This window comes from Molothrus aeneus, chromosome 3 (genome assembly GCF_037042795.1).
Source record: "Molothrus aeneus isolate 106 chromosome 3, BPBGC_Maene_1.0, whole genome shotgun sequence".
Classification (NCBI taxonomy): domain Eukaryota; kingdom Metazoa; phylum Chordata; class Aves; order Passeriformes; family Icteridae; genus Molothrus; species Molothrus aeneus.
Genome location: NC_089648.1, coordinates 94,042,684 through 94,060,238, shown reverse-complemented (window position 1 = coordinate 94,060,238; position 17,555 = coordinate 94,042,684). Strand labels below are relative to the sequence as shown.

Genomic DNA, 17,555 nt, shown 5'->3' with positions numbered 1-17,555 from the left:
GAATGTGAAGGGGTTGGAATGGACCTTACAGATCATCTTGTCCCAACCTCCCCTGCCATGTGCAGGGACACCTCCCACTAGACCAGGTTTGTCCAGCCTGGCTTTGAAGACTATCAAGGCTGGGGCATCCACAACCCTCACAGTAAAGAATTTCTTCCTCCCGTAAAACCTAAATTTCTCCTATCCCAATTTATACCCATTGCTCCTTGTCCTGTTAGTACAGCTCCTGACAGAGTCCCTTTCTGGCTTCCCTGCAGGCCCCCTTCAGATACTGGAAGGTTGCTGTGAGGTCTCCACACAACTTTCTCTTTTCCAGGTGAACAGTCCCAACTTTCTCAGCCTGTTTTCACAGGGAAGGTGCTCCAGTCCCATGATGGAATACGTGTGAAAATGTAGATTTATAATCAATATAGATTAATAAGCATTGTGGGGTATGTAATAGAGCTTCTCCTCTTGGAATCAGTGTTTTTCAACCTCAGTCAAAGCTAACAGCAGAGTGGAGATCTTTAAATATTACAGGCTCTTTCCTACATGAGAGCCACCTCCACCCACCTTGTCCACTCATCAGCCTCAGCTGAGTGCTGAGTCATTTTAGTGATGCTGCTGATCATCCACTGGAAGCTTTGCCTTTGCTTAGATCTTGTGCCATCCTACTAGTGTGTAAGTAACTGCCTGGAAAATTCTGCATACTGGAAAATAGAGGAATGTAAAAGATTCCTGGCAGCATATTCAGCTATATCGTTTCACACAAGGTAGATAGATGAGTTTGCAAGTATCAATAGAACAGCTGTTGCTGTGTGCCTATCATACAGTATTGCATCTATGTGAAAACAAGAAGCAAATCAGTGCTTCTGTTCTGGTTCTGAAATTTAGCCTGAGGGTCTTCTGTGAGTCAAACTTACCTGGAAGCCATTCTTACAGCCAAAATTAAGGGAAGAAAACAGAAAAACAAAACAAGTATTAAACATATTTTGCATCATTTTATGAGAAGTGGTGATTTGGTTTGTAATACTCAGACTTTAGCTTTGCATTTCACACATGCTGTATTCTTGGCATTTCTGCACATGCCACCAGAGACTAGCACTAGGGGTGTATGGCCAGGACTGTGTGCAGCATGCACAAGATCATGAGTGTGATCACTTCCATCCAAAGGCTGAACCCCAAGCTCTCCACAGACTCCTCTCATCATAACACAAGGAGGGGCTGCAGGGCCTGGAATGATAGACGAGGCTTTTTCTAGAAGTCCCCTTTTTTTTTTTACCTCTTATTTCTTCTCCCTAATGCAAGTTGTATTTTGAATCTACCTACACTCCCAGTACACCATAGTGCCAAAAGCCCTTGCATTAGCAAGGAACATGGATTCTTCTGCCTTGCTGCCTCCTTCTGGGATCTTGCAGACCCTCACCATGGAGTGAATCTTAGTGGCACACTGCACCAAAAGCAGCTTGATTGTGAGGCTGCAGCCCCACAGGTAAACGGTGAGACCCATGAATACAGATTCAGAAGTGTGTGAGGAGCACTTACCTTTGTCACAGCAGGTAAGAATGTCATTCCTGACATCCTGGAGGTTGACTTTGTGTGGACTTTGTGTGTAGTTGTATGGAAACAGGCATGGTTTTTGGCTCTGTCCAACCTATCAGGCACTGCTGGTTGTTGGTCTGCTCTGCCAGTGTATCATACTTGTGATGCATCCTCCTGATGCAAAGGATTTGAAGTATTTTCAGACTTTATTTATTTTTATTCCTAAAAAGGATAATTGTTTGTATTCAAACACTTTTGCCCTGGTTACTTACATTGCTGGATGCAGTTGTGCTCTGTGCTAGGCTGGGAAGATGGTGAACAGCACTCCTCAGCACACTGCTTCCCTTGTCACTTGACTCCACAATATAAAAGAGGAAAACAGCAGAGGTTTCCATTTCCTTCCCTAAATCCCACCCTGACAGTTCAAATCACCAGTCTAAAAAGACATGCTGCAGTATGTCTCGTTTAGAGCAGTAGGTGGCTCTCTTTCATCTGAAGTCCTGTTGGGAAAAGAAACACTGGGTCTTAGGAGAAAATCCAGCCTTGTTCCCTCAATGCCATGGCTTTTTTTGGGCAAACTCTCATATTCATTCAACAGGGCAGACAGGATACAGCTGTGATGATGGAGGAATGCATTTTAAACTGATTACCATACTCAATGGCTTAGAAGATGAAGAAGATGGCCAGGGAAACTAGATCAGTGATGCTAATTTATGGAGCAAGATAATACCTCTTCTGCCAACCTATTAAGTTTTATAGGATAGAATAGAAAAATTGTTTCTGTGTTCCTACATATTTTTCAGTCTTTTCAAAACTATATTACAAGATACCTTTATTTATTTGCTCCTTTTTAAGGAATCTGACTTTTGAAATGTTGTTTTTTCAAGATAAACAGAAGAAAGGAGCAGAGAAATACAGATCATATTCACAATATAATAATCATCTGCTTAGTCTCAAATAACTGAAAGTAACATAGAGTTCAGTGAGTGAAGATTCATCTAAGTCTCCTTATACACAGTGCAGTATATACAGCACTTTATTGTTGTAAATGCCTAACAAGGATATTAGATTTTAAAATGATAATTTACAAAATAGAAGAATATAAAGTTAAGGTATCATACTGTTTGGACAAGAAAAAATACACACATGCATCCAAGCAAAACATTTCTTAGGTTTCCCATAAGAGAGCAAGTTGCTGTCAATCAAAAAAGAAAAGAATTAGGATGCCCTAAGCTGGGCAGTTCTGTGACTGTAAAGCTGAATACAAAGCCATTACTTAATCATGCATAAGATGATGCTGACCAAATCAGAAATGGCTTATGTGGCTCTGGCAGTACAATGTGTTTTCATCTGTCTGGAAATACTCCGTCTGCTGCAAATGCCTCAGGGCTCCCTGTCACCATGGATATTCTTGCCTGGGGGTTTATGTTGGGAGAGGAGAACCATTCTGCCTGCTTTTCTTATTGTTTGTTAGCAGAAGCATTCCATGCTGTTCAATTTTTGGCATTGGCCATGGCAGCAGAAAGCCTGGGACTTTCCTCAATTAGCAGCATTGCTTTCAAAGGGAAGAAAGGAAGGCGTGTATCGTGTCCTCTACAAAGTACTCCTCTGGAGCACTGTGGCAGTGCTCAGCTAGAGTTAGAGAAGTAGCTTAGGCCTTGTATTGCCTACATTTTAGTGTTATGTTAGCCAGTGGAAGTATAGATTGGAAGTACAGGTAACCTTCATGTCTAGACTCCCTCATTTATAGGTATTCTTTCAAAAGATTATGGGAGTGGCAATGATGCTGGACATTTCCTATTAAACAAGTGGCCTCTGTTCAGAACACTCATCTGTGCATGGAAACATGGTCTCACATTTCTCCTCTGTGGGTGGCATTTAGTAACTGCAGTGAATGCTGAACCTCAGACAAGACAAGGCACTGGTGCTCTGTGGAATCTTTTTTGTTTTTAACTATAGTTGTTTCCTTATGTATAGAAGCCATGACTAACCTTAGGGAAAACAGTAGATTCCCCTCAAACTTTGTAGATTAGTTCTGTATTTTCTGGGTTAATGGCTTTAAAAACTTCACTGTGGACTACAAAGGGATGCTGGAGTGTTCATTATGAAGAGCAGTTATTTTGTCTGTGGACTAATAAAACCAGAGGAATAGGTATGGTCTGTCAGACCAGTGTTCCCTTCCCCACAGCACCCTGTCTCCCACAGCAGTCAATAGCAAATGCTGAGAGAAGGGCTTGCAGGGACCAAACATAGGGGATTCCTCCTCTGAATAGTCTCTGAATGTTTGAATACACTGACCGATGACTCAGGCTATTCCTGAGCAGGATGTGGTACCTCTGTTCTGAATAGTCCCTGACATTTGTCAGACAAGAATTTATACCATCTGAATCCATGTAAAATTCAGGATTCAGGTTCCCTGTGGCAATGAGTTCCCTATCTGAATTATATATATGGATGTGTTGTACATTTATGGTCTTTCTGAGAATAAATGCTTTTTATTTCTGAAACCTTAGTAAATACTTAACCTCTCCCTGTGCACACACCTACCCATAGAAATATCAGTTTTTAAGGCATTTTACTAGTGGAGAATCATGTTGGACTTGTTCTTTCAGTTGTGTGTCTCAATCTTGCAACACATGTCTTTATACCTGCCTAGTGCCAGGTTAGAATGATTCTTTAAAGAGTTTCCACCCCATGAGCACTGCATTATAATACTGCAATGTTCAGATATGAGGTGTTCAGATATGTGGCAAAACAAAATTAATCTGAATTATCCTGTCATAAAAGATGGAATTATGAAGATAAAATATGCTGGTATCTCACAGGTTGTCTCAATAGTGTTGTCCTGTTCCTGGTGGGAAGTTGATTGGTAGCTGGATTTGTCAAAGCCTGGAACAGCCAAAGCACATGCTGCAGCTCTCACTAAAGTGGTTTCTTTTTTGAATGCAAGCTCTGTAGTGAAAGTTAATGGTAAAACTATAAAAGAAAATTCTATTGGCAAAGCCTAGGTTAGTCTTAGAAATGCTGATACGTGAAATTATGCACAAAAAGTGAGAGATTCTGAAAATTATATTTCTCTTGTCAGTAACTAAGCAATTTTTTTTTTCAGAAATCTTAGAAATCTGGATGGAACTCATCATGCACATCCTGCACATCATGCAGGACAGGATGATATGCTTTTTATGCTCAAGGAACCTGATATGAAGGTTCCTTGAAGGTAAGAACATGTGAATTAGGTAATTAATCATTGTCAGTCTCTTGCATTCACTAGGCATTCTCCTAGTCAATCTGGGAGGCTTCAAAAAGTGTGTGACGAGGAGAGGAGAGGAGAGGAGAGGAGAGGAGAGGAGAGGAGAGGAGAAAAGAAAAGAAAAGAAAAGAAAAGAAAAGAAAAGAAAAGAAAAGAAAAGAAAAGAAAAGAAAAGAAAAGAAAAGAAAAGAGCCTCCTAGACCTGCTGTTAGTGGTACCAAAATCACAGGGTAAGTCTTTAGCCTAAAGACATGGCCAGAGACCTTAGAAAGATGTCCAATATAGGACACATTTCAGACGTATGACAGCAATGGCCAAGCACTTGGTTGTTACAGCAAGGTTTGGAAAGATGTGGCTCTTGGGTCCACACCCTCTTCATTTAAATAAACATGACAGCTGCTGTGGGTGGTTGGCAGTGGAACAAACAGTTGCTTTTTGGACAGTGTGAATGAATACCCTATAGTGGCATTACTCAAGGGCTAAGTTTATTTAGACTGTGGTGTATTTGGTGACTTGAAACATGAAACCTTTACTCAGTTCCTTAATTGCTGAGATCGGACTCCTCACCCTCCCTTCTTTCTTGTAGGCAGCATGTGGTAAGAGTTAGTCCTCAGGGATAGATAACTGGTGTTTACCTGTGTCAAAACTCAACACAGAGTTTTGTGCAAGTTTTATAAATAGTTAAAGGGTATTTTAAAAATAATTCTTCATCACTCTGTCTGTAGAAGCCATTTTAGCTATTACAGGGACTGATCCTGTAAGGGGCAATTTGTGTAATATGAGGTTGACTCTCATGTTATGTGATTGTCAAATAGATGTCATCTAAAATAGAATGGAGTTTCTAAGAAATTTTACCATATAATTAAAGTCTACATACCTCTAACTATTTTTTCTTGATACCACAGTGGAGTGAGTTGGAAAGGGAAAGATTTATTGTTTTTCTTTTTCTTTATTTTTATATTAAAAAGAAAAAAAGGCAAACTAAACTTGAAAGTCACAGTTTTAACTTTTGACCAATTTCCAAGAATAAAGTTTGGGTTTTATTTTTAGAATGAAAAAAAATTGTCCTGCAAGAGATCACATCCTACAATTTCTCATTTTAACAGCTGCTTCTAATCCTGTCTTCTTTTCGTTTTTCAGTGTTGACCTTTTCTGGATGTGACAAGATGGAGGAAACCAGGACTGAAATAGTATACACCATTAAGAAGTGTTTTTCTTTCCCTCTTGACAATTCTATTTAATTTTCTTGGGAGCAGATCCCTGCTCTGTCTTTCCTAGGACATATTCATCTCTAAAGGACTTTTGGTCCCTTGAGTCAGGAGCAACCTCACAGATTTTTGCCAAGCTGCCTGGAGTTTGCCTAATCTGATCTCTATGTTATGGAATACAGAATTTCAGCAAGCTGACCCCCCATTTACCATCATTGCTTGGTTTAGACTTTTGAAAGGGCATTCAGGTTTAATGGAAAGACATAAAAAGAAGCAGAAACCACAGCTTTTCCTTAGTTGTGTGTCTAGGACAATAGCCTCTGTTGACAGTATGTGCCTCATCTCCAACTTGCATTTGACTGACTTTAATTGCCTGACCAGTTGTTCTTGTTACACTTTCTACCATAGATCAGCACCTGGTGTTTTCTTTCTATGAATGAAATATGTGTTATGAAGGCTCCTCTCAGCCTTCTCTGACTGATAAATTAAAATAGGCATCTCTTTAGTCTGTTGTTTTAGGGCCTTGTCTCCACACCTTGATTTACTTTTGTGTAAAATGTGGGAAATGAGTTTTGTCTACACTATGAATTGCTCTCAGGTGAGTCTGCTTTTGAAAGGAAGCTGCCTCTGCCTACAGGGATACACTTGTCTATAAAACAGACTGCTGTATAACATTCCCTTTTTTATGGGTACATGAATGAAATAGAAGCTATTACAGAAACACACATTCATTAAAAAATCTGCCAGTTTTTATGTCTTTAATTTAAAGTGAAGTTACAGTGTATGAATGCACATACTCCAGAGTGCTGTGATATTCTAGTTTATGACATTATGGAAACACTGGGTTTAGAAGTTCCTTTTTAAAAACCTGTAGTTGTAATTTACAGTTTAATTATAGGCTATAGTTTAAGATAATTAAATCTTCAGGGAATTCTTACATTCTTTAAAATCAAGTAGTGTTAATTCACATGAAATTATTTAATAAGAATAAGGTTTTTCTTGGCTGTACTGACCTTTTGAAAACCCTCAGAGCAATGGGAATAAGGACACTAAGGTAAAATGATTAATGAAGCTTGGTAAATGGAATTTCGTCCCATACAATTATAAAAAATATTGCCCTTGGAAAACAGGTTTTTGAGGACAACCTGTCATCATTTATGTATATTTTTAACTTCTCTCATTTTCACAGAAATGGCATGTTTGCACATGTTTTAATATTCCCCTACTGTATGGTTGAACACTTTACAATCAGAGAATAATTCTAAAATAAAATAATGGCATTACACGAGATTTCTTCCTAAATGTTCTGCATGTATGGATTGGATAGGTTGCAGTATCTCACTCTAAGTTAAGGAGCTCAATATAGCAAATAATGAAAAAACCCCTCAGTTCTTTATCAAAGTTACAGAGATTTGAGTGAGTTGGAGGATGCCATTTTGAGTCCTGACTTCTCTAAAGGCAGTGATTTCAGTGCCACTGATGGCTGCCTACAGTGGAAATTTGAAGCTACACATAAAATTCTGTTACAACTTCCCTGCTCACTCACACTTTGGAGGATCTTCTGCACATCAGCAACAAGAACATGGGGTCATTTTTTAGTAATTCCTTACAGTTCTGTGAGATTAATCAACTGCTGAGGGCTACTGTCCGGGGAAAAAGAAGGGACAAGGTCCTCATTTTCATTCCATTCTGTTCCTTCTGCACTCCTTAGTTCAAAAGGTCCAGGGAATGTGGTAACTGAGGATTATCTTTGCTGCTGAGGAATTCCTGCGTGTATCACTTGTAGATTTTTTCATCAGACTTTCACATTTTCTGTAGTATAATTTTGTCATTCTTTCTTTAATTCCCTTTTTTTTTTTCAGAATCTCATTTTTAAAAGTGAATCTCTCAAAACTTCATGAAGTCTTAACCATGAGGTCCTTCTGCAAGGACCTTTCCTGAAAGACAGTGCTTCATTTTGTTGGGGCTTTTCAAAGCCCATATATATACCTACATATAAAGCAATAATCTACTACATGCTGCTTTGATCACATATATTTTTATAGGTATGTTTAAAAAGTGTACAGATATTTTTAAATTAAAATATTATGAAAATGTAAGTATATAATTCTAGGATCTTAAGATTTTTTCTATGCTTTTTTAACAAAGAAGAAGCTTTTCTCCTTTTTGGACATAGCTTGCTTGTTCTTATGCCAGTCTGAACAAAATCTGATACCTTCAAACAGTGCCTGATCCAAAGCTCGTAAAAATTAATGTCTTTCTTAAGGTTTGATTCACTGAATCAGCTGAAGTCCTCACTCAGTGAGGACTCTTAAGATATAGTCATCTTATATGCTCTGGAGATAACAAGATCTTTCAACTACTTGCCTTGATTTTCTGCTTAGAAATGTAATAGAAATTGGTGCTTTAAGAATGAGGATTAGCCTGATTCATTTAGAAGGCTACTTTTGAATGTCTGTTCATTCAAATGCTGGTATTTCAATGAGTCATAAAAATCTGTTCTGAGAAGTTCCTGCTTTATTCCACTGTCCATCCAGTGAATGTAAATAACCAGTTATAGACAATTGCACAATCCATGTTTGATCACATGAATCCTACCCACTCTGGGTGCATATACAGTTCAAGCTGGAAGAGAATACATAAATAACATTTTTCACCAAGGGAAATGTCTTCAGCTAATAAGAAAAAAGTCTTAATTTTAGTGCAGACCAGATTTTCATAAAGCTCCACCCTGATAGCTCAGGGCAAATTTCAGTGCACGGCACACCCATTGACAGTGCAGTGTAAAACGTTATGACACATTCCATCATCAGAAACAGCATCAGAAGTGTTCTGGGAGAGCTTTATAGCCTCTGCTCCTTGTCAGTAATTTCCAGCAAACACAAATTCTTCAGGCTGACATTCAAGCAAGGAATGTGCCTTCCTACTACCACAAATGATCTTCCACCCACTTATTTTTAGTATTCACTTTAATTCTTGTCCACTCAGTATGAATGATAAAACAGACTGTTGCTTCCTTCCTAGTCCATGAACTGCTGAATCACAGTTTCTGCTAGGACCTCATCCAAAGCCTATTGAGATTGATTAAAAGATTTATCCATCCCCTGCATGAGCTCTGCTGCAGGCCTTGAGTTCAGTGATGCATAAGGCAACTGGCTAAACTTTTGAAGAGAGAATATTATGCTGGAAGAGGCTGAAGTGGTCTTCTGATTCAAATATCCACATAACTTTCCACATAATCTGAAATTCTTCAGATTTCCCCGAATTTGCCTCATTTCATGGAAACATATTTTTTGTACCATAGTCTGGAATGCCTGCTGAATCCAGTTGAATATCAGATCATCCAAGTTCACTGTCTAATGCTAAAAGCAGATACAGGGCATTGACCATTCTAGTACTCACTGCTGTAATTTTTGAGGAGATTTCCCCCAATATATAAGTATTGTAGTACTTAGGTTTTTACATTTACCACAACAGCAGTTTTTACATGTGACATTAGAGAAAAGCAGACTTGCTGTGCATGTGTTTCCAGCCAATCTTCATACAATTATTAGAGCTTGCTAGGTGCTGAGATCCTTCTAATTGATTAAGGCAGAAGTTGCTTGCTGGACTCATTAAGAAACCATTCTGGGTTTTTGTATTTACTTAAACACATTTTTATTTTGAATATACTTAGGCTGCAATTCAGAGGTGTGATTTCTGCTGGTACTGGTACATATATTTGGGCTACACTTAAACTAAGTTGTATAGAAACAGGTAACAGTATATTTGTTAGCACAGCCAGTGCTGTAGATAACTTTTGCAGGCTTTCCTGGCTCTGCTTGTCAGGCACCATGAAGGATTAGCAAAATAAGGTTCCTGGGTAGCAGCAAAGGTGGTAAAAGTGGCATTTTAATAATGATGACATTTCACAGATGGGTGTACAACTTGGGTCTGGTAATGCTTCTTTAACTCCAGAGTGTGAACATTGAACAGAGAGGGAACTGGCTTCTCTGGCTGAACACAAGAGCCACCTTTTTTACCTGCCAAATTGTGTCTCCACTGTATCCACTTGACCAGCTTGGAGCAGTTGATTATTGTTAAATCCTTTCATGCTAGGTTATACTCCTTCAAATTTATTCCTAATATGCAGAAGTGAGGAGCAAATTTCCCTTGCATGGTATTCTTTGTGCACAAATTAGTTTTCCAGGTGTTTGTCAGAAACAGGCATTTAAAACATACTTAGGCCTGAGATGCTGATAAATGGTTGTTTATATAGCCTTGAGTGTGTAGACCAACTAAAGTCTTTTGTTGAGTTAAAGCACAGATGTCTTAGCAGTTAATTAGTACTAATATGATCTGTTCCTTCTGCTTGTTCTGGATGCACAGGAATTTTTTAGCTGAGAATATTGTGCATTCTATAACAGAAGCAGAAGTTTTTTATAACTAAGTGCCCCTAAGTTTAAATTTGACCAGTTTAGCACAAACTGAAGCCCTGCTTGTTTTTGTTTGAGTTGCCAGTCTGACCTAAATCAAACAGTGACATGTAACTGCATAACAAAACCCTAGTGTAGACAACTGTCAGTGGAAATGAGCAGATCAACAGAGTGCTGGGGCATGTAACAGTAATACAACTGGTAGGGTTGTGTGATCACTTTTGCTTACCAAAATCCAAGTCAAGTCCAAAAGAACAAATAGCTTAGCACTTAGTGAGCATGAACGAGATACCAGTTTAGCTCAATTCTCTCTAACTGGGCTAATTTTCCAATTGCTCATAACCCATTTTTATTCTTTGGGTGCAGAGAAATGTGCAGAGCGAGCTTAAGATACATGGTATAGTTACAGGCAGTCACTGGCTATAGGGCTGAAAGTTGTCTCCATTTCTTATCTGCTCATGCTCCATAGTTTCTTATCTTACTATACTGATACCCACTTCTGGGGCTGTGGGGCTGTGCTGCAAACAGGGCCACTGAAATGAGCTGCAGTAGTTGTAAACCTCTCTCCAGAAGGCACTGTATGCACAGGCTGCAGAATAGGGTTTGGAGGGCTGTGGATTGCAGAGCTGGGAGGTGCTGAATGGAGGATAGGAGAGGGAGACATCACACAGTAAAGCTGCTCCCTGTTCAGGTTCAGTAGTTAGTGTTTGGGCACCAAAGAAGGACCACATTTGGTAAAATAATGTAGGATTTGAAGTGGTGTTTAGGGGAAACCAGAGCGTATATTGCAATGAAAATTAGCAGCTGCAGAGCACTTTTGAAAATCAAGACCTTTTAGATGCTGGTAAGACACGACTCTTGAAATTATGTCTGAATGGGCATATTTTCATTCCTAAACATAAATGTGTTTAAGTTTTCTGCTAACTGGGAACTTACAGAATCCTTACATACCACACTTGATTCCTAAATGTTTAACCATGAAAATCTACATGTTACCTAGAGCGTAGTATATCCTGTTTGGAAATGAAATGATGAAAACATCTCTGAGTGCATGGATACATCTGTAAGAAATGGAGCTTGTAAGTTGTTACAGAATGGAATGTAACCATTTCTGTTCCTCCATTTCTTATCTGTTCTAAATCTATTCAGGACAATCCTCAATATGACAATCCATTTATTCTCTTACTTTCTGCTGTAGAATTCCTTTATTTGCATTTTTGTAGAAGAAGAGATCAAATACATATACCAAAGTATCTTAAACTAGCAAGCCCCTAGGAACAAAAGAGGAAGATGGGAGTCTACAATATTGTTGCACTACTGGACAGAACCTGTGACATTTGCAAGCATTTTCACTAATGAACTTTTGGGCTACATTCACGCTAATGAATTAAACAGTGCCAACAAATGTTCTTGGGACTGCAAATTGGTTGTCTCTACCCTCAAGCTGACCTTGGCATGGTTTTGCCCTGGTTGTGGTGTTTTCTTGAAGAATTTCTGGTGCAGTTTGGGGGTTAGCATGAACCATACCTGATAGGAAGCTGGGATGTGACCACCTTGTTTTGGAGACTGAGAGAGCTGATTAGTATTGATAGGTATGGTGGAGTGCCAGTTCGGCTTAGTGCCATGGAATGCAGACGTGTATCATGTGTAGCTTTGCCATCTGAGGCTGGGGTTCTTGGGATGCAGTGCTACTTGTAAGCACTTTTTCCCAATCTCCAAGAAAAGGAGTGGCAGTGACTGTTCATCTTCCCTGGCTGTTTCTCACATGTAATAAGGAGTTACTAAAACCAACAGCAAACATCTCCCGAGCTTTGCCTCATAATGCACCTTTTGCAGGTGAGCAGCTGCCAAGACTGACTTTGCAAGCATGAGTTGGTTGTTGCACCATCACCCCTTTCCTAGTCTGCAGAGGTGACATCCTCTCTTCTGTCATCACAAAGTCTGGTGCTCCAAAAAGAATCAGCTGAGTATGAAAACCTAGAAAAGCAAATGTAAAAGATGTGAGAAGACTGCATGCCTGCCTGGCATACAATTAAAGCACAGTGTTTATGCACGTTACTGCTCATATCTGATTTTCATAAGAACACAGCGTGATGCTTCTGTTTAGGACTATAGCTGACTGCATTTGGCTGTGTACCACAATGCAGAGAATGCCACTCCAGCACTTCTGAAGAGGCACACATCAAGAATTGGGCATAATTTCTAAATGTATTAGACTTGTCCTGCAATGAAAGAATTTGCACAAATCAAACCTTAGATATGTCTAGTCTACACAGTTAAAATTAACCTGCTAAAGGAACAGAAAGGATTCTGTTACCCAAGCTGCTTCAGTGCACTTTTTGAACTCTGAAGGTTGGTTAAGATTTCTAAGTAGGTACGACCTTATCTTGCAAATATGGGGCACAGAGGACAGTCCAGCCAGAGCTGCATTACCAATCGGTTCACATTTAAGTAGCTACGAGGCTCCTTGAATTTTTGCCAGCATACTTCTCCCTGTTCAGACCCAGAACCGCTCCCGACTCTCCGAGCCGGAGCCCCAGGCCAGCGCGCCTCTGCGGGCTCTCCGGGTCTTTCCGAGCCGATAACCGAGCAGCTCTCCACAACGGGCTGCTGCTCTGCTCGGAGCTGCAGGCACAAAACATTGCTCTCGATTCTGCTTTTGTATAGTGCTGGGTTCTGAGAACCCCACCCGTTTCCCAGCTGCATCGGCCGCAGGATGTGGGAGCGATGGCAGAGAGAGGTGACACACCCGTAGGTATCCCTGTGCAGACAGATGTGTGCTGCCGCCGGGCCGCCCACCCGGGCCGGCCCCCGGAACGCCCCACGGCTCCTGCCGCCTGCGGAGCGTGCCTGGCGCTGGGGCAGCGGCCGCCTCTCCCTTCCCTTCCCCTCCCCGCCCGCCAAGGCGCCTCCCGCCCGGCCACAGCCCCGGGCCCGGCCCTGCGCACAGCGGCGGACGCACCGGGCAGCGCGCACGGAGAGCCATGGCGCGGACCCGCCGCGACGTCCTCTTCTTCCTCCTCCTCCTCCTCCTCTTCCTCTGCAGCTCCGCGGCGGCCGGGTACGTGGGGCTGGGGCACGGGGCACCTCTTCTTCCTTCCCTGCCGCCCGCCGCGGTGGCTGCGCGGGCAGCGCTGCCCGGGGCTCCCGCCTGGCAACCGGTCCCGGGAGCGGGCAGAGCGGCGCTGCCCGCTGCAGCCGGGGGTGAGCATCACCTCCAGCCTCCGCAGCGCAGAGCGACAGAAGAGCTTGGCTACGTGTGTCGTATGTCTTTATGTGTACGCGGTTACTTTTTATGAGAGTGTGTTTCACTCCCTGCCCTTTCTCTCTCTGCTCGTTTGGGCTTTACAGACCTACGTTCCTTGTGGCAGCTCCCTGGAACATCCGGCCTGGAGCAAACTTGACTGTTGGGGTAGCTCTGCTGCCGGACAGCCCAGCACAGGTCACCGTAAAGGGAGAAGTGATCAGAGATAACGAGACCATCCTGAGCAGGGAAGTGGTCTTTGAGAAAGGTAAGAAAAGTAATGGACTTGGTTTGGAAGTATTTTTGTCTGCCTTCTCACAGGAATATTTTGTTCCTCCCAAAATATCATAGCTTCTAAGTGGTACTAAAATAGGAAATTTATTTTACCAAGTAGGAGTCGCTATGGGAAAGTAGTCTTGTACACTGCTGGCTCTGTTTGGAGTTGGGCAACTGAGCTGGATATGAGTGATTGCATGGGTGTGCTAACTGTCTGTAAACTCTGAAAAGAATCAAAAAGCAAAGTGCGATGGATGTGGGATTTGTGAGGAACCAGGAAGTACTCCGGTCCATGTAGTGGGGCCACTGTAGAAGTAGTGGAAAAGTTGCTTACTGGTAGCTTGCTAAGGTGCAAAGTGGAAGCGGTGGGAGAACCGAAGAGGTGGAACAAACAAAGAAAATGCAACGACTGAAGCTGCTTCTTCATGCCCTAAGAAAGTAATGACCTGAGGACCATAGGAAAGTGAGGATGACTGTCTTCCAAGTGAAGATACTTGGAAGCTCTGTGCATTTGAAGAAACAAGAATTTTTAAAGATCAGGAACTGAATTGTGGAGAGTTTGGGGATGGAAGATAAGTAAATGTGAGAAGAGACTGATTTAATCTATGCCACCAGGCAGGGGTAGTGGATATGGTAGGAGTTCTGAAAAGCTGAGATATCCTGGCCAATGTTCCTTTTTAGAAAGGTCCCCTGGCAACAGAAGCATAGAGATATCCTACCTGATTTGTCCTCATGAGAAAGAAAATATTTTTTATGGATAGTCCAGCTTTCACACTGCTTTTACTATGAAGTGATATAAATGACATCTAAACTCTAGCTTTTTATTTTCTTAAAAGTAGAGAGTGTGAGGGCAGTGTGAGGTGCTGAAAAATCTACCCTGCTATAATGCTCTTTCTCTACTGTTTGTGTAATTCTTTTCTTAATGTCTTACAGTTAATGTAGATGCCTTAATTGGAAGCATCATACCTTCATTTCAAAGCCTTCACAGCCTGTAGAGAAGATTAAGGCTTTGAGTGTGATGGAGTGCATTTGAGCTGATCAGAAAATTTTGAAATAGAACCAAAAAAACCCTAAACCAGCCAGCTTTTCTTGTTTTCTTTTGAAATCCAAAATTTTAAAAAAGAAAATAAATTGTCTTATTTTCTTCCTCTAACTATACTGGCTTTTCTTTCCTGCTTCTGTTCTGCTTTAACATAGAGCTCAGTGAGCCTTGCATGAGTTTCAACCTGTCTGTTTTTGTCCTTCTCAATATTAAAAGGCAAACAAGCAACTGGTAATTCCAAGCTGGTAAAAATATGTGGCTGTCTCTATCTTCTGAGCACACAGAATAATGCTTGACACCAGGAGCTGCTGAAGCCAGAGTGAACGATGCGTTATTAGGAACAGGTATGGCACTGCATCAGACTGGATGCAGTGAGGAAAAAGGACAAATGCTGTAGTGAATTACTAACTTCTAATATTTTCCAGTCTTTTAAGTATATCTTTAAATTTTCTATGCTTTTTACTTGATAAGTGAAACAAAGAACCAAAAAAAAAAAAAAAGGTGCTGAGCATACTGTGTATTTCCTCTTGCAAAATTCTTAATGTTCAGTATGTGGCCATCAATTTTTTTTCTAGTCAGGTTATACAATCTGTTAGTCATTTGTTTTCTGTGAACAAATATGTAAGCAAAACTGTTAAGGGCCAGGAGTAAGGGAACTCCCCTGTAAAAGAGGATGTAGTCTTGAAGACTTGTATCCAAAGGTAATACAGGTGTGGATCAGTTCTGACTCAGACAGAAAGCAAGTTGTCAGAGAGAAGCAAATGCAGCTTGTCAGAATAAGAACATAAATCTTTAAAATTTTCATTGAAGAACACAACAATCTTAAGATAAAATATGAAGTGGTATTGTTGTAGCTGATCTTAGTCTGTGACTGAAGGAGGACTGGAGGTTTTATCAAACCAGCTGTTGCAGCTGAAGGAAAAAAACCAAGAATATCTCCAGGCACACAAAATCTTCTTTAAATTACATATTTTCTGCATATATTAGTGCTCAGAGAACGTTGGTTTATCTGTCACTGAATACCTACCTTGGTTAGACTGCACATTCAGTGGCACTGTTGCCTAAGCTGGCTCAATTATGCTCTGTAGTTTTCCTTGCATGGTGACAGCAAAAGCAGGGGATTAACTGCTCTGAGAAACTGATCTGACTGAAAAATAAAGGTTTTATTTTATTTGAATGTTTTTTTAGGCAGACAGGTCCCCTGGTTCAATGTGCAAATGTTTGTGCTGATGGAACTGAGTTGGAAATTGGATGCTGGAGACATAGCACAGGCTGAGGACACAGTTTTTATTAGAGATGTTTAATCTGACAGGCCAAGTTCGTTCAAGTAGCTCAGTATAAATGGTATTACATACCTGTCTGTCAAATGCTTCTGCAATTGCCTTAAATTAAGGATTTAGCCTGGTTCTCTAGGAGGTGCTCAATATGATACATATAGTGGTCTAAGTTTCTGAGTTAGCTCCATGAGAAGACCTTATTGTATTAGAGGCATGGGATTTTTTAATTTCTATAATATAATTCTTGCTTTGAATAAGAAATAGAGTGTTTGCCCTCTGATGGTTGATAAAGCATTTGCTGTTCTAATATTACTGGTAGTGGAATTTTGATAGCTCAGTGATTCTTGGGCAATTGTCTGTTAGAGAAACACTTTAGCAGTGGAGGTTGGTTCCCATCATTATTGTGCTTTTTATATAACTAAGGAAAAATAAATAATAATAAGTGGCTAGTGGGTATTTGGAGTGAAGGAGAAAGTGTGCATGCACATGGATTTAAAGATATCTTGAGCTTGGCACAATATTCCAGAATCTAAATGTACTGTATAGGAAGGGAGATTATTTAGGACCAATATTTTGGTGCAGAAGTTAAGTTAATTGCATTTAATATAGTGGAAAAAAAACCCTGACTGAATGTTTGCAAGGGGGAGGTTGCTGCTACAGGTAAATTTTGTGTGAGCAAGCACAACCCAAAAAAAATAGAATGCGTCACCAGGAGAGAATAGGTTTCCATTGCCTAGAGCAGATGCCAGGAAAACACAAAGCACTAACTAAAGCTGTTTTTGTGAGCTGTACCAAGCCTTGACACACTTTCTGTGGAGATGCAGTATTAGAAAGATCCTCATTGAAAATGGCTGCAGAAGGTAACAATGGCTTGTGTGCAATTGCAGCTGTTGGGTTTTCTGTGTCAACAATAGCAAAAAAAAAAAAAAAATTATGGGAATAACAGAAGAACAAGTTCAATTCCCTGCACGAATAACTTGATCTTTAGTGATTGCAGTGAGGGGTGACTCCGGCCATGCATAGTCATCCAGTCATTGATAATAAAGATGTAGTATGAATTGGCAGGAGGTGTTTTCTTACAGGGTTTGCTACCCAGACATTGCTGTGTGTGTTAAGAGTATGAGAAACCTTATGCCTTAATTGCGAGAGGTTCTGAAAAGTATTTTCTGTGTTGGTGCTGGAATGATTTGGAAAGAATAAGAAGCATATAAGTTGGAAAAAAGAATTGGTTTTCAGAAACTCTTCTATGTGTAATGAGGTGTCATAATTTGCCCAGCAGTATGAATGTTTTTAATTCTGAAGAGTAAGATTCATTAGTTAAA

At 40.5% G+C, this 17,555-nt stretch overlaps 1 protein-coding gene across 1 annotated transcript in view; it reads left to right on the top strand.

The window, feature by feature from the left end:
• Positions 1 to 13,378: 13,378 nt before the first annotated feature.
• CD109 (CD109 molecule) overlaps positions 13,379 to 17,555 on the top strand; it is a 66,176-nt gene continuing 61,999 nt past the window's right edge. The window contains exons 1-2 of the mRNA XM_066545908.1: positions 13,379 to 13,455; positions 13,746 to 13,906. Of these exons, the coding sequence (XP_066402005.1) occupies positions 13,379 to 13,455; positions 13,746 to 13,906 (238 nt within the window). The remainder of the gene's footprint in view (positions 13,456 to 13,745; positions 13,907 to 17,555) is intronic.